The sequence below is a fragment of the Oxyura jamaicensis genome, chromosome 3, assembly GCF_011077185.1.
Source record: "Oxyura jamaicensis isolate SHBP4307 breed ruddy duck chromosome 3, BPBGC_Ojam_1.0, whole genome shotgun sequence".
NCBI lineage: Eukaryota > Metazoa > Chordata > Aves > Anseriformes > Anatidae > Oxyura > Oxyura jamaicensis.
The window spans coordinates 102,713,261-102,736,639 of record NC_048895.1 but is presented as its reverse complement, the minus strand read 5'-3'; the positions used below and the strand labels follow the sequence as shown (position 1 = coordinate 102,736,639).

General features: G+C 46.9%; 2 protein-coding genes across 4 annotated transcripts in view; one reads left to right on the top strand and one right to left on the bottom strand.

Moving 5' to 3' along the window:
- The window catches only part of ADAM17 (ADAM metallopeptidase domain 17), a 34,135-nt gene extending 18,159 nt beyond the window's left edge, over positions 1-15,976 (top strand). Inside the window, exons 7-20 of the mRNA XM_035322726.1 lie at positions 1,311-1,400; positions 2,524-2,637; positions 3,149-3,293; positions 3,865-3,953; positions 5,893-6,045; positions 6,884-7,083; positions 7,628-7,731; positions 8,408-8,542; positions 9,201-9,331; positions 10,204-10,282; positions 11,435-11,523; positions 12,149-12,205; positions 13,916-14,287; positions 14,319-15,976. Coding sequence (XP_035178617.1) covers positions 1,311-1,400; positions 2,524-2,637; positions 3,149-3,293; positions 3,865-3,953; positions 5,893-6,045; positions 6,884-7,083; positions 7,628-7,731; positions 8,408-8,542; positions 9,201-9,331; positions 10,204-10,282; positions 11,435-11,523; positions 12,149-12,205; positions 13,916-14,266 — 1,737 coding nt within the window. The 3' untranslated portion in view covers positions 14,267-14,287; positions 14,319-15,976. The remainder of the gene's footprint in view (positions 1-1,310; positions 1,401-2,523; positions 2,638-3,148; positions 3,294-3,864; positions 3,954-5,892; positions 6,046-6,883; positions 7,084-7,627; positions 7,732-8,407; positions 8,543-9,200; positions 9,332-10,203; positions 10,283-11,434; positions 11,524-12,148; positions 12,206-13,915; positions 14,288-14,318) is intronic.
- On the bottom strand, positions 1,187-22,047 carry IAH1 (isoamyl acetate hydrolyzing esterase 1 (putative)). Of its 3 annotated transcripts, none has more exons than XM_035322738.1 (6): positions 21,889-22,047; positions 20,694-20,746; positions 20,097-20,245; positions 19,130-19,291; positions 17,859-17,977; positions 1,187-1,435 (listed from the first exon to the last, which is right to left on the bottom strand). In XM_035322738.1, exons 1-6 carry the CDS (start codon positions 21,967-21,969, stop codon positions 1,409-1,411), a joined length of 591 nt encoding a protein of 196 aa, XP_035178629.1. In that variant the 5' UTR covers positions 21,970-22,047; the 3' UTR covers positions 1,187-1,408. The 3 variants fall into 3 exon arrangements, with proteins under 3 accessions (XP_035178629.1, XP_035178627.1, XP_035178628.1); XM_035322736.1 differs by lacking the exon at positions 1,187-1,435 and adding an exon at positions 16,956-17,524 and having other exon boundaries at positions 21,889-22,046; XM_035322737.1 differs by lacking the exon at positions 1,187-1,435 and adding an exon at positions 17,356-17,546 and having other exon boundaries at positions 17,808-17,977.
- Positions 22,048-23,379: the final 1,332 nt, after the last annotated feature.

Genomic DNA, 23,379 nt, shown 5'->3' with positions numbered 1-23,379 from the left:
CTGTGTGTTTTTTATCTTGGGAGGTGCTAGTTCATCCTTTAAAATATTCTGTAGTAGCCATACTGTAGTTAAATAGTCTTTAAGTTTCAAACCCCTTCCCTTTGCATGCTACTTGCAGGTATCCTATTTTCTCCCTAAAAAAAAACATACTATATTTTTTCAGTCAGAGTTCTACAATCTCCTAGACTTTGAATTTTGGAATACATGGTCCAAACATGTTTAAATTTCACATGGGAGGCAAAAACAACTCGTATGCTACTTTAACTTCTTCCAGGATTCTCTGTCCAGAACAATAAAATTAGAAATAGGCTCAGTAGACAGCTAGTTTGGTTGGAAGTGGGGTTATGAAATAGAACACCTGCCTAGAGCCCCACAGCAGAAATAGAGCGTGGGTTTGGGAACTGGAGATGAAAACAAGTGAAAACAAGATGAAACCACTCTTGGAGATCTGTTCTTTCTCAAAAGCCTCTTTCTGAGCCTGAATCTTTGACAAGCTAATCGCTGTGTTCCATCTTTGCCGGCTTTTTGACCTTTCTGTCCCCAGAAATGTTTACATTCCCCAGGTAACAGTCTTAATTCATCTGTTCTCAGAGATGTGATTATCTCAGCATCTGACATACGATTCTTCCAGGCTATCCTACCGTTGTGTTCTCTGGGTTGATGTGTGCTGTAAACAAGACAGTGATTGGAAAAACCAAGTACAAGCTATTACTGAGTGTCCGTGAATGTCATTTTTCATTCTGAGCAATTTTGACGGTCTATATTTAGGAGAAGGTGATTTTTAAGAAGACAAGAGCAGCACGAAAAGGGAGGTATTGATTGTGAACACAGACGAGAGACTTTCTGGAACCTTGGACTTGAACCATAATGATGAAAAATAATAGTTTACTGTCTGAGACAGGGAAGCAGGCCTTGGGGTCAGATAAGTGTAGTGCTAAAACAAAGCAGTAAAAACAGTTCTCTCTGCTCTTTCCCTCAAAGAAACTTGGAAAACTACTATATGGACAGAGTGTTTCCCAAGATGTCTTGTTCTTAATATTATCTCTTCCGCTACTCAGATGAAAGTGATAAGTAGCAAAGTTTGTACTGCTTTTTTACGATGGAAAATTTTCAGGGATATTTGATAATGCTCTCTGGATCCAAGCACTGTTGGTTTTGGATCAGTGAATACGTCTGTTGTGTTTTATGAGGTTCAATTTTAATTTGGAGTGAGTGTTTTCTAGATAAATACGTTGCGGCTTCTCTGAGCGTCTTGAGCTTCCATACACAAAAGCTCAGAACTAAATAACTTGTTTTTCTTTCCTGCATAGATTGAATTGATAGACAGAGTAGATGACATCTACCGAAATACATCCTGGGACAATGGGGCCTTCAAAGGTTACGGCATACAGATAGAGCAGGTAGGTATTCACTGAGCTATGCGAAGGGTTTCCAACTGAAAGCATAAGAACGTATTTTAAATGTCAGGGCTTCTGATTTTTGTTATCTGTATTAGAGCTAAAATAACCAGATCTTACGTTATTAACTGCATCCAGAAGTGCTTTTCATTTTGGTGGTGTTGATGATTTGACACAGCATGTCCATTTGTAGTTCCTTGCAGCTTTTGAGATGGGAATTCTCAAGGAGCATCTTTCTGTATGTAATTTCAATTCAGAGGTGCTTTTTTCCTGAATGTGAGCAGTTTTTGTTTCTGTCAGACATATCCTTTAGGCATATACTTAATGTTTCTGTCTTTGGCTAGTGCTTAGCTTATAAAGCCTGAGTGTGCCTCAAACATAGATGAAAAAAAAAAAAACACAAATCCTGCTTGAAGAGCTTTATTGACTGCACTTAAACATCATAATATCATGATAGTGGAGAGAATAGTGTAGAGTTGGAGGCAGAGGATGTAGTGGCTTCAATTTATATGATGGCTTCTGGAAGTCAGCACATAGAAGTTTGGCAAAGTGCATTAAAAAGGAGTCCATCTGCTGAAAGTTCTGCAAGAACTGTCATGTGGCATACGGGTACCTGTCTCATGGTACAAGCTAGCTGCTGTTTTTCTGGACAAGGCTCTCCAGGAACAGGGAAGGAGAGACAATCAGTGGGGATTGGAAAGGGAAAGCAACATGATGCACTGATTCTAGGCTACCGGGAAGGTAGCAATCCTTTAGAAAATGTTTTGGTTAACTAGAACTCTGTGGCGGTTTGGGCTTATTTATACTAGATGTAAATGATATAAATCCTGGTTGTATTTGTTACGGTTGATTTGTTTTTTGTGTTGATTTTGATTTAACACGCATCTCAAGGCACAACATCTCAGTGACAGCTTTTGTTATTCTAAAATGGCAGGTGTAGTTGCTTCAGATCTAGTCAGTGTACCTTAATTAGCAGAGGCTGAAAGCTTAACATTGGGAGCGTGCTGAGTCTGAATTTTTCCACTTGCAGATCTAGAGACATTTAGAATTACATTGCAAACTTCTTGTAGTTACACAATTGACCACCATTTTTCAATGTTGTCTTGTCACCCTTCTGGAAATGTAGATCATCATCCACAATGAACCAAATCACGTGCAACCTGGACAAAAGCATTACAACATGGCCAAAAGTTACCCTGATGATAAGAAGGATGCCTGGGATGTGAAAATGCTGCTAGAGGTAGGTAGGAACCCTTGAAAAAATGTCCCTTACAGAGAATTACTCACACAGCTGTTCTGTAGTAACGGATGAAACTCTGTTAGTTCCTTCATATGCTGTGTAGATATTGCACAAAGTCAAACTAGCAGATGTGCCCTGTAGCCCATGGTAAGGGGGTTCTTTGTATGATTATGGAGCACACACCAACTGGAATTGATGTGTTGCTTGAGTCAAAAAAGGCAGTCCTGGGACATCTGGCCCCGGGCCTGCCTTGTGACCTTCATCAAATGGGTGTAGTTGGTTTTCCCCTCTGTGTGAGAAAGGGGAAATGAATAGACAAGTTACGTAAAGAGATGCATACAATGTACTTGGGCATTCATTTTAACTGCCTTCACATTTGTAGGACAGATAACAGCTGCTTTTTCCTAACTTAACCAGATTTAGGAGGTGCCTGCCTCATTAGATAAATGTTTGTATTTATCTGATATGCACTCAAGTGTTTTACAGAGATTTGCTTTTTCTTTCTTTAAAGCAATTTAGCTTTGATATCGCTGAGAAAGCAGCTCACGTGTGCCTTGCTCATCTTTTCACGTATCAAGATTTTGATATGGGAACGCTTGGACTGGCTTATGTTGGCTCTCCCAGACCGAACAGCCACGGTGGCATTTGTCCTAAAGGCAAGACTTCCTTTTCTTCCTTTCCAATTGTGGGTAGAAAGCTACTTTTTGTTACTTGTATTTAATCCTCTTCTAGCTTTCAGGGATTGTGACATGTTATTTGCACAGTCTCTGGTGGCTCTTTTGGATAGAATAGATGGCCATTTTCTTGGCTGGAGCTGGAAAAAGAAGGGAGGGAAGAAAAGTCATGAGGCTATCTGGATTGAACAAGCTTTGTTAAAGCCACCGCAGCCTGGCTAGACTAAGCTCCACTTTGGGTGCATCTTGCAACAGTTCTGGAATGGCAGATGCTGTTGTCTTGGAAATTTCTTGTATGATCCCCTTTACTGCAATACATGAGCTGTTTGTGCTGTGCTTTAAAGAGCTCCCACTGAAAAAAAAAAAGAAAAGAAAAAACTGGCAAGAGGCTGACTGGTGAGTCTGTGAGAACAATAAAGCTGTTCATTTTGCCAAACAAGGAACAGTCACACATCCACTTCCAAGAAAGAAAAAGGAAAAAAAATAACCAACAAAAAATTGAAACCAAGAAAAACGCTTGTCAATTTGATTTGTTTCTTTCTCACCTCTCTAGCTTATTACAGTCAGATTGCAAAGAAAGACATCTATCTGAACAGTGGCTTAACCAGCACCAAGAACTACGGGAAAACCATCCTCACGAAGGTAAGAGTGTCCTCCTCTGCGGAGGGTGAACGTTTGGAGTACGTGCGTGTTTGTTGGTGATGTTTGCTGGGATTGTGACAAGCTTCTGTGCCGTCAGAAGCAAGCTGCTGGCTTTCAGATTGAGTCAGATCCCAGGGGACAAGGATCTAGGTCACAGAGCCCTTATTTTTTTGTCCTTGTTGACAAGGGGAGTTGGGGCTGAGTGCAATTGAAGACTGAATTCACAGAGAACAGGGATGGGGAAATGTAGCCAGTGTCTAATAGGAGATCCAGCTACAGACAGGATTTTGATAACCTAAAATTAAATGTGTTTTCCTTAAAACAAAAAATTATTCTCAAACGGGACAAGAAATACTACACAGCAGGTAGACTTAGAGCAAAAATACAATTAGTCTGCTGACTGAAATAAGAAAACTATCTTTGCTATTGTATGCCTCTGCAGCATGCAGATGGAAGATAGAAATGCTGGGCCTGTTCTACGTGCAAGGTGAAACAGTGAAAGTGCAGGCAGAGTAGGAGGTCTAGCTTGGACCTTCTAATGGAGTTCATCTACCTGATTTTGTGTGTGTTTTGAACAGAGCAGAGAACTGTAGAGTAGACAGGGCTTATTAGTACTAATACTAATTAGTACTAATACTAATGGAAATTGATACTCTCTGGATTTTTTTCATAGCTAACGAGACAGTAAAGGCCTAAAGGCCTGAACATGCGATTTGTTTTGCTTGTAAAGATACCAGAGCAGTGCCGGCGTTTGCAGCTCCCAGATTTTTGTAGTTGGACATCTTTCTCTTCTGCTGATTTCTCAGCTGTGCGTTGCTGTAGCCTGATTATAAATGGAATTCATAATTGGTGTGTGGGCTAAAACTTGGCACAGAAGCTGTCAAGAAGCTAGGAAAAAAAAAAAAGACAGTGAAGCTTTGTGTTAGAGGGATGTTGACAAAGAGCTCTTAGCTGTTGCCACGCTATTTGCATTTGTTGCTCAGTCTCCAAGCTGGAGCCCTGTCTTGGCTGACAAAGGAGATTGAGTTTGACGTCTTCCCAGCAGGAGTCACAAAGCTTGGATGAAGCAGTAGGTGCGCACGGGCCCTTTTCACAGGGAGAGTTTTTGCACAGTGTCTGATCAGCTTTAAAAAGGAAGAAAAAAATCTGCTTAAAGCCCTCTCCCAAACACAACGTGTTGTTGCAGCGCGTAGTCCTGCCTGTGCCTGAAGAGCAGCAGAAATGACTGCTTCCTCACCAAACTTACTTCTCACTCATAAACAGTCTCCCTGTGCTTAACTTTTATTTCTGTGCCAGTTTTCTTTGTGGTTGTCACCTTGTGAGCTTGACACCACCTGCTGGTCAAGGCCACGAAGAGGGGCTCTGGTTTGGGATCCTTGGCAGGAGTCCTGTCGGGTAAAAATGCTGGAAATTCACCCCTGCTGGGCTGCACTTGTGGATGTCTTTTTCCTAGTAGTCGTGCAAAAGAGGAGCTTACTCAGCGGTCATAATGTAACCATCCATTTAGAAGGAATAATTCTAATGGCAAGATAAGTTTGAACAAGAGATTGGCAAATCGTGGTAGCTGGTGTGTGTTTGGCTTGTTTTTTGGTTTGAACTTTATGCCTTTTAAAATCAGATCTGGATATTCTGAGTATCTATTCTGCGTTGAAAACAAAATAGATGGGTATTCCAGGACAACGGTTTGCCTTTAACAGTGGTCTAGTACTCAGACCTAGTCCTGGAATGTGCCTTTGGAAGCGGGCCATGATTTTACTTGCCTTTAGTTCCTCACCTCTAAAAAACATGATACTGGAGAAATTGCTCTTCCATCTAAGTGTGTATCTGAGAATTGTAGGTGGCTTGGAATCACCTCTCCGGTGGCTTGGGATCACCTCTCCTGTCCTGCTCAGACTGATTTTTTTCAGCACTACTTTTTTTTGTTTACTCTTCCAAAAAGGAGGCTGACCTGGTTACGACGCATGAACTTGGACATAACTTTGGAGCAGAGCATGATCCTGACAGCCTGCCAGAATGTGCCCCCACTGAAGACCAGGGAGGGAAATACGTTATGTATCCCATTGCTGTCAGTGGCGATCATGAAAACAATAAGGTATCGTTGCATAATTTTGCTTCCACACACACATCCCCCCCATGGCCAGTGATCCTTTGCACAGAAAGACCGTTTAGCTAATGATTCTCCTAAATGGAAACAGATGGGAATAAACAGATCAGGCATAAAAAGAAAGCATGTTTGTGTGCAGCTGGGTGCCCTGCAAGATGCTCTTTGTTTTAGGAGTTTCACTGGAGTTCATAGTGTGTCCCAGTAGTGTTTGTAATCAATTGTTTGTCATCAGCTGTGGCCAAATGCTCCTGAGAGCAAGCCATCAGCAAGGTTCAAATGCAGGACCTGCAGCACCAAGCGCTAAACAGCATTTGGGTGGTTTTGTCAGAGAGGCTCCCAGATGGCACAGCCTGGTAGTGCTGCTTCCCAGTCTCAGAAATCTGCAGTTGCACTGGGAACTTGGCATCATGCTTGTTTCACAGCCGAGAAACCAAGATATCAAGGGGACGAGTAGCCTGCAGTCTAGTCTGACTTTTTAGAGTTTGCACCTAACGCTGCTGCCAGGAGGCACCCCGGAGCGTCCCCATGGCTGCAGCTGTGCAGCCCTTCCTGTGCAGCCCTTCCTGAAGCAGCAGCGCGGTTTGGCTCGGTGACCCTGGGCCAGGCCGTGAGGATATCTGTGCATCCTTTACGGACCCAGCCATTATTTTCTTACCTTAAAATTTTTCCAAGCTATTGAAATGTCAGTACGGAGAGGTTATTGCTTTCTGAGTTTTCAGAATTTCTCGGAATTTGGAGGTCTAAGGAGGCCAAGACTGTCTTAGAAGCACTTGTTGACATAAAGGTTCACTCCTCAGTGCTGCTCTTTCCCCTCGTGACTCTCTAGATGTTCTCAAGCTGCAGCAAAAAATCCATCCATAGGACCATAGAGATCAAGGCCCAGGAGTGCTTCAAGGAGCGCAACAACAAAGTGTGCGGGAACTCCAGGGTGGACGAGGGGGAGGAGTGCGATCCCGGCCTCCTGCACCAACAGGCTGATCCCTGCTGCTCTGCAGACTGCAAACTGAAAGACGGCGCCAAATGCAGGTGAGGGGAAAGGAGCTGCAACTTCTCATGTGTGGGGAGAGCATGGTTCAGCTCTGCACCATGCTGCAGGAGATAAAACTCACGTAAATCCTGTTGTTCGCTGAGAAATTCCCTCAACTTCAATGAACGTGGTTGTGCTGAGGGCACTAGGTGCAGAATAGAGAGAGCACAGCATACAGCAGTAAACCTTCAGGATAGGCAGGGAGGGGGAAATCTGTGGGGAAGAACACAGTATGAGATCTTGTCCCAGGTTGCATGGCAAGTTGAAGGCGACAAGGAGGATTTAAGTGCCTTGAAAAAGTGTAAGAGCCCCTGTGTTGTCTTACAGTGTGTCGTGCTTTGTGTGCATTCGGTTCATCATCTTTGGTAAATGAAGAGTGGGTAGAGGATGGTCTTGACAGGGGTGCAGAGATTTTTCAACTGTTGAGTGAATGTTGAAGTAGCTTTTTTTTCTAAACATCCTCTTCCCCTGGCTTTGTCATGCTTGTACTTTGGAAAAAAAAATTGCTCAATATTTCTTCCTTTCATGTTGATGTTTCCACAGCGATCGGAACAGCCCCTGCTGCAAAGGCTGCCAGTTTGAGAGCGCACAGAAAAAATGCCAAGAAGCCATAAATGCCACTTGTAAAGGAGAGTCTTTCTGCACTGGTAGGACATGGCTCTGCCTCCCTTACATCAGCTAGCCAAATGCTCCAGGCTCAGCGTCCTGTTAGCTCAGCATTCAGACTAGCGCCCTTTGTTCGTCCGGTACAACTAATTTTAGAGACCAGTTAAGCATCACAAAACTGCCCTATAATGGGTTTCATTGTAGTTCAGGAGCCCCTTGGTGAGCTACTGCCCAGGAGAACATGGAGAATGTTGATTTCTTCTTCCCCCCTCCTCTTTTTCTTTCCCTTAAAGAAAAAAAAATGGCCAGTCATGGGGAGGGGACAGGAATGAGCTGAACCTTGCATTAATTCCGCCCTTTCTCTGGTGGCTCTGCTTCACCTCCCCAATGGTTTACTTCCTCCTTGTAATCTTCTCTGGAGGCAAGAAGACCAGTCAGCTGCTGGTGCTTCACTGACCCCTCCAGGGTCTGCCACATAGTGCTTGGTCGCTGGAGAGCCACAACGCCTGGGTTGCTGAAAGCTTCCAAAGCTTCTGCTGCCTCTCAGAGGACTCGGCAGGCAGCCTGCAGCTGCAAGCTAAGAGAAAGCTATGGGAGTTCTCCCTGGGATGAGTCTGGATTTCATTTTTTTCTCTATTTTACCCCTTTTCTATTGCACACCTAGGTGTTCTGCCCTTTGCTCTAACACAGTCCTCACCCTGTTGACCCCATCTGCAGGGAACAGCAGCGAGTGCCCTCCCCCGGGGAATGCTCCGGATGACACGGTCTGCGTGGACATGGGGAAGTGCAAGGATGGGGAGTGCGTCCCCTTCTGCGAGAGGGAGAAGAACCTCCGATCGTGTGCATGCAACGGTGGGTGACGTGGGGCTGGGCCAAAATGTCCCAGCTCTGCTCCTCAGGTAGAGCTGGGGTAGAGCCCCTGGGAGAGCTGAATTTATGGACCCTCTCAGGTTTCTGGTAAAAAACCTGGAGTTTAAGCTGTTGGTTTTCCAGGGCTGGTGTTTCCTGCTTGGAAAAGGAACGTAAATGTCCTCCTGTCCTCTGGAGGTCTGGGTTGAGAATTTTAAATGAGACTTAGGGTCTGCACCCTAGTTAAAGGAGAGGGTGCTCTCGCCCTCCTCTTCCTCAGCCACGGGCAGACAGGAGGGAAAGTCTGGCTGCCCTCTGATTGTAAGGAGTTGCCAAATGACTTTTGGACAGATGTGGCCTCCAACAAGTGGAACCTCCTCACCTGCCTGTTAATTCCCGCAGTGTTGGGGCATCAGCTAGCAGAGCTTGGTCCTACTATGTCCCCTCATAACAGGGCGTCTGCTTCAGTTTGGCACCGGTCTGTTGAGTTTGGGCTTGGCGTTGGGGTGCCCAAAACCGGGTGCCCTGCATGTTCCTGCCTTCCTCGTTGGAAAGCTGGGCAGGAAAGTGTGGTCAGCCCGGGGACATCTGCCTGGTTTGGGGTTGCGGTGACCCTCAGCGCCGCTGGGGGCTGACGATCGAGCCTGTGGCTTTCTTACAGAGACGGATAACTCCTGCAAGGTGTGCTGCCGCGACGAGCAGGACAGGTGCGTTCCGTACGTTGATGCCAACGACCAGTTCCTGTTCCTGCGCAAGGGGAAACCCTGTACTGTGGGCTTCTGTGACACAAACGTAAGTGGCTCCAGCGTGACAGAGTTCCAAAACATCATGCACCTCTCCACAGCCTAAATATTAAAGGGTGCCTGAGGCTGCGGATGGGATACAGGCCTGCAGAGAGCCGAGCAAGGTGAAGCTGTTACTTCTGCCACTGCATCCTAGGCCCTTTTCTGCTGCTCCTCGCAGCTCAGCCAGCCTGCAGCTCGTGTGAAGGCAGTGGATGAGCGCTGCCACAGCTCCGCTATGTTAGCAGTGCTTGCTATTTCAGCTGTGCACATCAGCCCAATTAATTTCGACTAAACTGAATCAGGCCAGGAAGCAATCTGATGAAGATCTGGCTGGCAGTGTCTCCAGGGGGCAGTGAGCCTGTGGCAGGGAGAAAGTGACGGGTCGCTGGTGCTCGGTGACCGGTTCCATGTGCAGCTGCATGGCCAGCCGCCGCCTGCAGGCCCTGACTGGCTAAGCTAAGCTGGGTGTTGGCAGGCGTGAATTGTGGAGGGTGTACCTCAGCCCTTCTGCTGCAGAGCTGAAGGATTCATGCTCTGCTGCGTTTAAATCTGCACAGCCAGGTCTGGAAGTCTGTCCGTAACCATGGGTGCCTGAGAGCTGCAGCCTTTTTGGTGGGTAGTGGGAACTTGGTCTTCCAGTGCTTAAACCTCTCCAGAAACTTGAGTTTTGTGTTCCCTAACATGGGAGGCAAAATAGAGGCAATAAAAATGGACCAGTGAAGCTGTGAATGAGTAAATCTATTCAGAATGTGTGCGAGCTGCTGCGTCCACACACTTTTTATTTCATTACAATCTTTGCATCTTCCTCCCCCTCCAAGAAGCAAGTAGCCAATGCTTACGTAGCCTAAGATGATTCTTTTTTTTTTTTTCCTTTTGCAGGGCAAATGTGAGAAGCAAGTACAGGATGTGATTGAGCGATTTTGGGATTTCATAGACCAACTTAGCATCAATACCTTTGGTAAGATGCGTAACCATGTCCTTTGGGTTTTTCAGTTCATGCCATGAGCCTCGAAACCACAGGGGGAGTTAGCTGGCTGGTTTTGCTCATCTGTATGACAGGGTAGTTAGCAGCTGGTTTTTGATATACAGATGTATTTTTGCATAAGATTTGAGAATATCTTGCCTTTGAGGCTGAAGGGGTGGGAGCATTTTGCATTTTTCCTCTCCATTATTTCCCAGTCATCTTCCACGCTTGTAAAAAAGATGATAGCGCTTCCAGCAAGCTTCTTGTCTACACACCAGCAAGTAGGTCAATCAGAGGAAAGGAAATAGCGGTCTTGTTAGAGGTCAGCTAGCTGCAGCATAGTAGAGTTAAAGTAGGCCCCTCAGTGGGATTTAAATGTCAACAGACCGGGAAAGGAAAACTTCATTTCTCTCATTGAATAAAACGACCTCCAGCTGTGTGCCTGAGTTACTGGCTGGCAAGGGTAAGCGTGCCTCCTTGGTCCCGATCCCCAGCGTGCAACGCGAGCAGGTAGCCACCTCCCAGCGGAGCTGGGCCTTACTCCGGTACTGTAATCATCCAGAACTGTTAATGAGCAGGTGCTGGTGTGATGACAGGGTAACAGTGTCTGCGTTCCTGGTAGTGCTGTGCACATACCTGTGACTGTATGGGGCTGGGGCCTTCAAACTTAAGTTCTAAGATAAATATATGTACGTAATAAATTTCCTGGGTAATTATTAAAGCTATTTAGTTAAGTAGATGCAGGATGCATCTCTGTTCAAAAGTAGGTGTATTTTTTGTTGTCACAAGACTAGAATCAGAATCTGGTAACTGATGTGCAGCGTGTCTTGTAACTGAGAGAAGAAGCTTGGCTAACTAAATACAGCCTGCTCCCGGTCTCATGGTATTAAACGTTACGGCCTGTCAGCATTTCATACCAGAGAAGAGCAGGGAAAAATGTTACTGTTAACTATTTTAGAAAATTATATTAAATTTGCTTAAAAAAAGGAAAAAAACAATTACAATTTCTCTTATGCTGGGCTAGTCCTGCAGCCTGTGTTGTATCTGAGAAATCCTGTGACCTGGCTTGCAGTGGGAATGGGGACTTGTGTGTACCCTCACGAAATGCTCTGTGCTGTCACTAATGGATTTGAACTAATTTCCCAGGGAAGTTCCTAGCAGACAATATAGTGGGCTCCGTGCTCGTCTTCTCCTTACTCTTTTGGATTCCTCTCAGCATCCTTGTGCACTGCGTGGTGAGTAAGCTGCCTCGAGGTGACCGCTCTGTCAGACTGAGCTGTAGGAGAGCGCCCTTCCTCTTGCGAATGGCAAATGTCTGTGGGAGGAGGAGATGGGAAGCTTTTAGGAAAGCCCCAAGGGAGCACCTAGCATGTGTCCCTTCAACAGGCAAAACTCCTGCCACACTCTGCCAGGCTCCAGCAGCCCCATGCTCCCTTGGCTGTCTCCTGGAGCCCTTCCTGTTCTTCCCTGGGCAGATAATTTTTCTGCCTTCCAGGTTCTGCCCAAGCATAATTCTGATAACTTCCATCAGAGTCAAAGTTTTCTCTAGCCCTCCCCACAGTTTGTGGAGACACCCAGGGCAGGAAGTGGTGTAGGTTGAGCTTGAGTGCATGGGTGAAGAGAGAAAGGTCACAGCGACTGAGAACGTGGGCACGTGGCGTGGGGTTAGGGCAGAGGATTGCCGCCCCGTGAGCACAGCACAGGGGACGGATGGGAAGGAAGGGGATGTAGGGAAGGGGAAAGAAAGCCCCAACCCCACTGTGTCCCTGCAGGGAAACTGGGACAGGGGCATTGTTTGCATCTGGGAAATTAATGTTGTGTGTGTGTGCTTTGGTTTACTTTTTGTTTGTTTCCCAATAGGACAAGAAATTGGACAAGCAGTACGAGGAGAACACCAAGTCTCTGTTCTGCCCCAGTGTAAGTTGCTGTCTGAATATGTTCCTGCAGCCCCGTGCCTCGAGCTGGGGACAGACGCATCGATTTGAGAGAAACTCCACTTTCTTGCCTAAGCTGGTGTTTGATGTATCAAGCACCACAGCTTGGCAGGTCTGGGTTTTCCTTCCTGTAAGAGCTGGGCCTTGACCTTGTTGACAAGGCAGCTTTCTCACCCCAACCACAGCTCCTGAGGCAGGAAGCCACCGTGCTCTGCTGTGCGCTGCCGGCGCCGCTCTTACAGGGTCCCCTCGGCACGGGTCACTCGGCAGCTCCGACCACAGGCCGCTTGTTCCCAGCTAAGCGGTGTCAGCAAAGCACAGGGCAATGCGGCAGAGAAATCTCTGCAGAACGTGGTGTGTCTGCTGCAGAACGGTTGTGTGCAGGCCCTTCAGCGGCTGGGCGTGCTGAGGCTTTCCTCTTACTTACAGAAAAGTCAGCCCCGGGGTGCAAGGACCCGTCGCGTGGCAGGTGGTGACAGGTCTCGCTCTGCAGAGGCTGACTTGGGAGAGGGGAAGAGCAGAAAAGTGCACAGATAAATTTTAATTACAGTCCAGCTTGAGGCATCTTCTGACAAAAATTTTTGGGCATCCTGTCTGGTGCTTTGACAGCTCGATTTATTAATAACTGCAGCAGTATTAAAGAAAGGTCATTTTGTCATGGGAGGGGGGAGGGAGCCTTGCAGAGCTCCTTAGCTGCTGAAGGAAGTATGCTGGAGTCAGACTTCGGAGGCAAATTGCCTCTGTAATCTACGTGCATGTAACCAGAGGTGATGGTACTTTGAGTCCTCAAGTCCTCCATAAGTGCTGTTGCATGCCATAAAAGTCACCGTGGATCTCCGTACTTGGATCCAGTCAAGAAACACTCCAGAAGCAGATGTAGCTGTAGGCTGCAGCTGTACTTAATGGGCTCCTTGCACCAGTAACAGGTTTAACAGAGAAACCCAGTCTCTCTCGAATCTGCCGAGTACGGAGCAGTTCAGAAACACGAGGTAGCATCTAAACACTTCATCCTACTTCTCATGTTACTCTCTTGTCTATTCCCTTGTCCATTATTAGCATTTACTAAGGTTTGTAGGGATTTTTCATGCCTGGAAATCTCTGAATATTTTCCAAGCCATGCTCAAATAGAAGCAGAAATCAACAGAATTTAATTTAATTGGGGCTGCAGAATTTGGGTGTGATCAGAGCGGTCCCCTCAGGTCTCTGACACCGTGTTCAGTGTGACTTCTTTAACATAAATCCGGGAACTCCTCGGGTTCCAGATGTGGACCAAGCTGTACCTTTGGCTGTTTCCTTGCACTGAGCTCCCGGTGTTGTCTGGCTTGAGCCTGCGTTGCCAGCCCGAGCTTTGGCCAAAGCAGAGCGAGGCCCCAGGGGAGGTGGGGCTGGGTTGTCACCTCTGTCCCTCTGATGCTGTCACCCGTGTTGCTTTAAATGGAGCAGAAACCAGCAGAGACAGAAGGGCTTTCTGCCTTCAACGCTTAGCGTAGCTGGACTTCTTAAGAAAAAGCAGTGCAAAGAATGACTTCTGTTGGATATCCCCTATAAGGGAACAGAGAGAGGGGAGCGGTGGCCTTCAGCCCCCCAGCTGAGCCGCAGGTGCTCCATGAGGGTGCCTTTATTTAACCCGTTCTTGAAACCAGCAAAAACCCATGAATCCCGAGCTAGAACCTGCTTGCTTTCCCCCTTGCAGAACGTGGAGATGCTGAGCAGCCTGGACTCTGCCTCTGTCCGCATCGTGAAGCCCTTCCCGGCGGCGCAGTCGAGCAGCCGGCACCAGCCCCTGCAGCCCATCGCCGCCGTGCCGCCGGCGGCCACGGCGCCCAAGCAGGACCATCAAAGGATGGACACCATCCAGGAGGACCCCAGCACTGACTCCCACATCGACGAGGACGGGTTTGAGAAGGACCCTTTCCCAAACAGCAGCTCGGCTGCAAAATCTTTCGAGGACTTGACAGACCACCCCGTCACGAGGAGCGAGAAGGCGGCGTCCTTCAAACTGCAGCGCCAGAACCGCGTGGACAGCAAAGAGACGGAGTGCTAGCGCCTCGCTGCCTTCCGAGCGCACGGCTCGTGCGTGCAAAACGAGCCCGTTTGGATCTAAAACCATTTCATTTATATAAATACGGATATATGTATATATATTTTTGTGAGGGAGCGGGGGAAATAAGGAAGTGACCTACTGCAGATGCTGGTCATGTGTATGACCTTCCTTAAATTACATTTATTAGAGCATTATATCTTTTAAAAAACGAAAACCCAAACTAAAAGTGGCTTGTTTTTGAAAGCTTTTTTTGGATTTGTTTTTCTGTTTCCTTGACCTCTAACATTTCCTTCAACCTGTGGTGCAAACCAGAATATCCTCCTGGATATCGGATTGTGTATATCAGCCTTTTTTTTATAATTTAATGTTTTGTGGTCTGCTGGCACTGATAGACGAAATCAAGGGGCTTTTTAAACACAACAAAACACTGCGGCACGTTCCTTATAGAACAGATCATCGGAGGTACGTGTAAGCAGAGGTCTAAACATTACAGGTGCCTGGAGAACAAACCGAGAGTAAGAAAACAGTGATGGTTTAACGACATCTAACGAAATGCATAATCAGAATCAAGAAGTTTGCCATACGGCTTTAAACAAAAATAAAAGGCTCATACAGAGGTGGTTAAACCTTACTCAGTGCACGGAAATGCTCCTCTAGCATGAAACTCTTCTGTCTCGCTGTGAGGTTGCCTTGTCTTCTGTTTTCATGGCAGAGAAATGGTTTTCCCACTCTGCAGCAGGAGCTGTTTGTGCTGCAGGTGGTGGTGAAAAGGAAGAAGGGTAAATGGAGAAATCATTTATGCAGATGGGAACTGTTTCAACTAATTGTTTACAGTCATTTCAGTGCACGAATGCTTCTCTGAGCATTACTTTGAAATAGGTAACGCTATCGTCAAGATGTTCAAAGAGCTGAGCCTCCTTTTTCAGGGCTTATGTGGCCTTTGGAAGGCCCGACTGCTAAAGAAATGAAAAACTACCACACTCCATGGCAGGAGCGCGGTTGTTTAAAAACAGTTGTGACTTTAACAAAGCTTTTTTTTTTTTTGATTGAACTCCTAGGGCACGTAGTGAGGAGGAGATGTTAGGGATTCCAAGTCCCATGCAGATAATACGATGCATCGTTAGGAGCAGGTGCCTCGTAGTGGTGCCCTTTAATTCAGCGTACCTGCACAGAAGGTTGGAGCGCTGCAACGGGGGTTCTGTGGGCTGGGACTGGGAGCTGAGCGCTGGGTTAGCCTGGTAGCAGATGGACTGACACGGGGAGTCGCAGAGCAGCTATCACGACAGCAAAGAAGCATTTAATTCTGCCTCTGTTTTCTCCCATGATAATGAGTTAATCAAACTGACGTGACACGTGAACGACAGCAGACCCGTTTTAACTGTTACAAGCCTGTGCTCAGCCACCAAGGAAGCACAGCTGGGGAAAGCCTTTGTGTTTTTAAATGTGATGGGAAGTAACCAAAGCTGTGCTGAGAGAGTTGCGTGTCTCTGCCTTCCGCACCCGAGGATCTTGTTACACTAATACTTGAATGTGTGCCTTACGGTATTCCTACCTGACTAGCTCGTGTTTGGTGTACTGGTTTTGGTTCAGTTGGTTTGCTTTTGTTGGTTTGTTTTTGATTCTGTGCGAAGTACACGTGTGAGGAGTTAGTTAATTTAATTCCCAATACAATAAAAGCTTTTTATATTAAAAAAAAAAAAATCAATTAAACAAGAGCTGTTTCTGTGCAGTCCTTTCAGAAAGATCAGTAGCTGTCAAACTGCGAGCTAAAGGGGCTTGGAGGTGTGGGTTGGGGTTCAGGCTCCCAGCAGCTGTGTACTGAGTGCTCGGGGGGTGTCCCACAGGGACACACCTGAAATCATTTCACCTCTGAAATCCTGTAATCCATCCCCTCATCTGATCAGGGTTTCAGAAACCCCTGCAGCATGTGTTCTTACCAGCTAAAGCGAGGTGACAGCTTCCGCAGGGAGCCCTTCACTCCTTAGCTAGCCTTTATTGCAGGAAATTATTACAGAGCAGACAGTCCAGTTTAATCTTCATAAACATTTACAAACAGAGCCAACTTGCTTCTGGGCTGGCTCCAGGGACATGAAAAATAACCAGCTGCAAGCCCATTTGTAACGCTGTTGCACAGTACATGGCAGGTCCTGGCCAATGGCTCAGTTCTTTAACGAAGCTGAGGCAAGCTCCTGCTGCTGGACAAAGCAGGCGATGTCGGTGCTCCCTCATCAGTCACCCACCACACGATGTATCACTCGAGGCCTCGTGGTGGCCTAACCTGTGTTGTTCCATGAAACTGTTAGCACGGCCCAGAGTGATTTATTTCTTTGCAGTGATGTGCTATTTATTCCTCTTTAATCCACATTCCAGTAGTACTCCCATTTTTCTCTGCTATAGGGTTGGCTGGTTATGTCACATCCTAATTATGCTGCTTGCTGAATTTGATCCAGGTTTCAGGCAACTTTTTTTTTTTTTTTTGGTGTGTAAAGATAACTTTGTATTCTGCTTGTGTTCTCGTGGCTAAAAGCACGAGCATCACCAGGTTGATGCCAGGACTGCAGGCGCTGCCCAGCTTTGAACAGCCGGGCTCTGTGCAAGAAGCAGGCGTAAAGAAGCTGCTGCTGGTGCCCAGCCTAAACACACGCCCCCCCACACCCCAAACTATGAAATATCGCTACCAAAAACCTTGCCAACGCGCAGATAACGGCTTTTACTGCTTCATTACAGCCAAACACACCAGCCATGAATTGTTCTTGACAAAAAAAAAAAAAAAATCTATGCTGCTGCTACATACCAGCATCTGGGTGGTTAAAAGTGACAGACCGCATCCATCGCCCTGGAGCTAGGGCAGGCCACCCGCAGGGCAGCCTCTTTCCTTCCTGCAGTCACAGGGCAGCTCAGCGCAGTTTCCCCCCAGCTCTTCTACGGAGTTTATCACCAGACCTTTCCAGCCTGTTGGCACGGGATGCACGCAGACAAACCACCCCCGACACACCCGCCGGTCTCATCTTTATTCTTACGTCTGCAGCACACTGCTGGCACCGGCTGTCCGTCAGCAGGCTTGGCTCCTGCGGCTCCTGCATCACGTCCTCACAGCAGGCTGGCCTCGGGGTGCAGGTGGTCCACCTCCCGCCAGTAAGGAAGCAACGAGGGCAGCGCAGACAGTTTATTTTCCAGGCGTTTCCAAAGCTGTGCCGCTAGAAAGCTGTTTCCTTTGGCTGACAGGTGAAGCCCGTCAGACAAATAGGAAGAGAAATCCTGCGGGGGAGGTTAAAGCCGTGTGTTAGTATCTTTGCCAGCTGCAGATAGAAAGCCTTGACTAATTTTTAAGTTCTTGGTATACAGATTGTTTGCTTTTGCCCTTTGTATTTAAATACTAAGAGAATGCTTTGCCAGCCACAGTCACTGCCGTTCATCCAGACATGATCGCATGATTCAGCTAACCATTGGCTAAGCACGGCTAACGGCCAGCTTGTAGTAAGGCATGTTGTACCTTGCTGGAATATTTTGTCACTTCTCCCAGGTGGGATTTGGGGATTTTCAGCATCATTCCAGCGATTCCAGTTTCAACGTCTCTCCCCTGGCCCCGTACCTGATTTTTTTGCATCAGTGTCCACAGGTCGAGCACGTCAGTCCCGCAGTCCCTGGCTACCTGCACACAGGCCTGGGCGTACTCCCCCGTGGTGGCATTGCGGCGATTTAGCTTGTCACCTGCCAGACACAAAGAAAAGGTTTGGTGATCTCCAGCAAAAAGTTCCTGACGGCAGGGGAGTGCAGAACTAGAAACAAGCACCTGGTATTTAATGCATTTTTTCTTCAAAAACTTAAATTGAAAATGAAAACAGAGATGTTTCATAGTCAAGGCCAGCTCTGAAGCCCCAAAACACGGCATCTCCCCAGCCCATTTATCTTCCCTGCACTGACAATCCCGCCCAGCCTACCATTACTCAGCAGGTACAAAGAAGGAGCACGGAAACAGAAAGGAAACTTCTGGAGCTGGTGTGAGTCGAGGAGAGTCTTATGCAACTTGCATTATGCTAGGACTTTCTTTTATTTTGCAACTGCAACGTAAAATCGGCCCTGCTGATGAGACTGCAAGCCCCTGCAGTCCAGAGCCCATCACACAGTGAGCACTGACACACAGCAAAGCCCTCGAACGGAAAAAGTCGGGCAATAACATCATGCCAGGGATGCTTTCTCGGTAACAGGAAGCTGTGATTATGTTGTATGACAACGTTCTAAATTAGAAACTAAATATGGAGACAAGCTTATCTCACTGGCTTCCATGTATGCAGATGTGTAATCCAAGTAACACACCGGGCGTTTGCCCACCAGAGGATGCACAGGTACAGCTCTAAGCTTTGTGACATCCTTAGAATGGGATATTCTCTCTTGTTTTTTGTTGTTGTTATTGTTAACATTTAAAATAAAGCTGCCTGGGCTATTACTGCTTATCCAAAGAGGCGTGAAGTGCGCTGTGACTGTTCCAACATTTCCTGAGGTACGTGATGCCAACATCCCTTCTGGTACTGGTGGTGTTCTGGAAGCTGCAAGGATGATGCAGTCTGCCTGGGACACCTCGACAAAACCCAGGTTCCCAAGGGGCAGCCACTTCTGTCAGTGTGACGCATGAGCACATCAGTCAGCGCTTTCAGAAGGATGCGACTAATTAGCCGGTAGTTACTCCACATGCGTATCCCAAAGATGTGTAGCAGAACAGCCAGCAGTCATTTCCCATCAGCTCAGAGAACACAAACGCACTCTGGCACCAACACAAAAGTGATCATCTGTCAGGCTGGGATCACTGACTTGAACTCTGGGGCTAAAAAGCAGACATTCTGCCCAGAAGCATCGCTCCTTTACCTTTGGCAAGGCACTCCTTTTCCCACGCTGATTCCTGAAGAGGGGGCGGCGTTATCAGAATGATCCTGTCCTCAGCAATGTCTATGGACTTCAGATACTGCACCATGCTCTGTAAGTTCGCAGCGTATTCCTCCAAAGGAACGTGCTGCTTAGGGTTCAGATCTGCCAGGGGTGGGGGAAAAGCATTAGTGACGTAAAACTGAGCTGCTTACACATTTGTTACATGACAAGTAGACGCTTTTTACACGGAGCACAGAAGTGTGCACTTCTCACTTTTGGTAAGCAGGTCACCTGCTTCATTCCAGAAGTGTGGTGGGGAAATGCAGTTCCTCAACATGCAGAGCAGACAAATCGGGAGTTTAAATACAGCATTATTTAAAATAATACAGATGAGGCACGGGGAAAAAGAAAACACCTTTTTTTGGAGATGCTTTTTCTTACAGGCTGTATCTTAGTGTTAGATCACATCATCACTGCAAACTTCACCCAAAACAAAACCTAAGATTTTTTAACTCTGTTGGATGCAGAGAAAATTTGGAAACTCCCAGGGGCTTCACAGACAGTCCTTTATGTACTGATCTTATCCTTTTGATGAGACTAAGCTCTGCATATTGCTATACTTATCTTAAAGAGAATCCAAGTGCTAGCTTCCCTCATTTCATCAACTGCCAAGAATTCATCGGGCTGCTTTAAGGGCTGAGAAATCAGCTAGATGCCCAACTCCAATTTTTAGTGTTGGATATATGACTAATTCCTAAGCACCTTCAAGTTTACTGTTATTATTAAAACTTGGCCAGAGAGAAAGAGAAGGCAATTTATGGTTTAAATACAAATAAAATCAATCCACTGTAAAAATGAAAAAGGACAGCTATTTCACGGAGAAGAAGGAAAGTCTGTGTAACTTTCTGTCTCTTCTGCTAAAACTGTCTTAAGAGAACAGGTCACAGGAAAAAAAGAGTTACCGTACCTTTCAAAGCGCTGTCATTAGCGCCAAAGAAAATCGTAACTGCAACGGTACTCTCAGCACCAGAACTTTTACTGATCAGTCTTGGAAGGATCACTTTAGCCCATCTGGTATTGTACCCCGAGAGTCCCCGATTTACAACATCACATTTTCTGAAACAGACACACATATCAAAAAGAACACCTCCCCCACCAGAATGAAACTTGGGAAGTTCTGACCTATTCTGTCAGGATAACTGCCTCTGCATCTCAGAATCAATGAGATTTCACAGGAGTTTCTTGCAGAATTGTAACTTTATGCTCTGAAAGGGCACTCACAGGTTGCATCTAAGGTATTTAGTTATCACGTAGGCTATGAAACCAGAAAAGCAACTTTCACAAAAAAAATAGGATATTTTTTTCTTTCCACTCAAGCTTTACAGCAACCTCCAATGAGTATTTCCACCAGTACTGGGATGGATACCAGCAAGAAATTCCCATGTCAATAAATAAATAAATGCTAACAAATACACACTGAATACTAATTTGTGATACTTTACTTTTTGAACAGCTGCATGCCTTTTGGCATGCTAGTAAGAACGTCTAAAATGTAAGCTCTTACCTGACAAGTCTCTCAGCAAGGAATGCCCCCCAGCCATGTTCCTGGAAGGAAAACTAAACGCAAGGAACATGTTAGACCGGCACTAGAAGCAGCACTCACTCCTCAGCAGGTCAGCCCCACCGCCAGCATCTTCTTTCTGATTTTCCTGTTCTTTACTAAGATTATTTCACCATGACTTCATTCTGGGGGACACCTTTCACAAATCCTCTCTCTGCGTGCTACCTACCTCAAGTGCAGTTTGAAACCTACTTCTTTTAGTACTGGGAAAAAAAAGATCAAAATCCACTTCCCCTTTTGCTTATTCCCTCTGCTGCACCATCCGTCCTGACAGCGCTTTGCCTGCTTACAGAACTGCACAGAGAGCTGGTTTAGACACAACATCTCTTTAAAAGGAACCACTTTCCTTCCAGAAAGAAGAGCCCAGCTCTGTGATCTGCTTCACCGTGCTGTGGTGCAGAGCGCTGAGCACAAGGCAGAGACCCTGCGCTGCCCAGAAGGGTTCCCCGAAAGGAACTCAGCCCCAGAATAGAATCCAGAGTGCCCCAGCTGGCACTGGCTCAGAGGAAACTTCTACACAAGCCCAGCATGGTCACCCTGACACCAAAGGTGTCCCTGGGGGCTGCGGGCCTGGAGCCACACAGGAGCGGGGATGGGGCTGAGGAGAGGGGAGGGGGGACGGCAAAGGGATGCCCAGTACAAACAGCAGGCTCTGGAAAACACCACTAAAACACCAGCGGTTACAATTTTACCTGACGCTTCTAATATGCGGCCTTCACTGCAAAAAGGATCTGAATCTCCTAAAGCACAGGCCCCTGAAAGGCATCCCTGGGGGTTCCGCAGGCTCGCCTTCCCGCCTCACGGCCTCCCTCCTGCCCCTGAGGTGACAGCGGCAGCTGATCCCCGCCAACAACCCTCCCCCCCCCCCACCGCTGTTGAGTGCTCATTTTTCCTTAAAAAACAGTAATAAATAAAGCCCTGTGCTTGGCTCCCCTACTTAGTCCAACGCCAGGCCTCGAGGGATGTCTGCTGGCGCAGCACCCACAGAAAACCTGAGGGGAGGCCGGGGCTGGGGCTGCCCCTCAGACACCCCGCAGGAGGCACAGGGATGTTTACGGGGCTCCGCAGCTCCATGAGGGAACCCCACCGGCCCCACAGCAGCGAGGAGAGCACACGGGGAGCGCCACGGGGCCGCTACCTCAGTGATGGAGTCTCCAAAAAGGACGATGCGGGGCCAGAGCAGCAGCCGCCCGCAGACACCCGCCTCTGCCAGCGCCATGGCGGCTGCCGGACGTCCGCCAGCAGCACCAGCAGGAGGAGGAGAAGGAGGAGGAGGAAAAGGAGCGGCTGCTGCTAAGCTCCCCAGTCAGATCCTCTTGTGTCGAGAGGGAATTAAAAAAATCCCCGTCACAGCCATTCAGATGCTGAGCATCCTTTCTTGGGAGGTGGTGCTGAGGGCCTCCCCCCACACAGGGACAGAGACCACAGTCCTAAGGCTACTCTAGTGCTGTTTAACTGTCCTAATGAGCGCTTCTGCAGCTCTCAAAGTTCCAGAAAAATACCTTAAAATTACAGGAAAAAAAAAAAGTATTAGGCCCACGACTGAAATGGGACTGAAGCCGGGGCCCTGACGCTCCCCCCGCCTTGCACCCTCACCTGCCTGGCAAGGCTCGCTGAGCTGAAACAGCACCGAACAAAATTTTCCCCAGCACAAAATCCTGAGCAGCTGTTTCCCTTCACTTTTATTTTAACATTTTACTGCTTTCCCCTCTTTTTAAAAAGCTTTTAAAGTGATGTACATCCTCTTACAAACCCACTGGAGGTTTTGGAGGAGACTGTGGTTTGGGGGAAAATGCAGTCCCTGCAGGATAACATGCATCTGCCCTGTGACAGAAGCAGCTGTGAGCATCAGTTTGAAAAAACAGCACAAACCAGAAAGATGAAATATGAAATGACAATTTTGGAGACATAGTCCACTGATATGTTAAAAATAAACCACATTGTATTTTCCAGAAACACATTAAAAAAAAAACCACCACCAACAAAACACTACTTTGAAAATAAGATTTTTACCTCTTCCAAAGAGAGAATTCCTTTTTAACACAATGCTGTTATCACCTTAAAAAGGCTTCATACTCCTACTCGGCTAACCAAAGATACACAGTGCAGGGTGGAAAGCTGTCACACATACCTACTTCACTCATAATGCTGTAAAGATTATCAGGTGCCACATTAACCAGCTAGGAAAAAAAAAAGAAAGGATATATACCAGAGAAAATATGTTCTTTCAGCATGATTTGCTGGCAACTGCTCCAGCTAACTCAAGAGTATCACATTTGTATTTGGAATTCTCTACATGCTACAGATTCCAATATCCTCTTTCATTTTGTCCAGGAGCACTGTTTCACTGGTGCCAAGTTGCAGGACCATCAACATGAGCAGATGCATGCTGACTGTCTGAGAAAGCGACTGGGCCATTTGCACTTCAGGCTGCTAACAGGTCACAAACCACTGACTTCTCTTGAAGCTTCAGTTGTTCATCCAGCACAGTCAGTGGCAATGACTGCATGCACAGTTTTAGAACTGCAGTTAATCTCAGCATGCAAACCTGGATTCCATTTGAAATGTGTTTAAGCCCCCTTGATTTCAAGCAGATAAAAGCATGCAGGTAAATGCTTCCCTGACAGGA

Excerpts from the sequence above, each read along its gene's own strand:
- IAH1 (XM_035322736.1), bottom strand. The coding sequence starts at position 21,969 with ATGGCGCTGGCAGAGGCGGGTGTCTGCGGGCGGCTGCTGCTCTGGCCC. Across the intron at positions 20,747-21,888 it reads TTGGAGACTCCATCACTGAG|TTTTCCTTCCAGGAACATGG; the intron begins GTAGCGGCCCCG and ends CCTTGCGTTTAG. Across the intron at positions 20,246-20,693 it reads CTTGCTGAGAGACTTGTCAG|AAAATGTGATGTTGTAAATC; the intron begins GTAAGAGCTTAC and ends TGTCTGTTTCAG.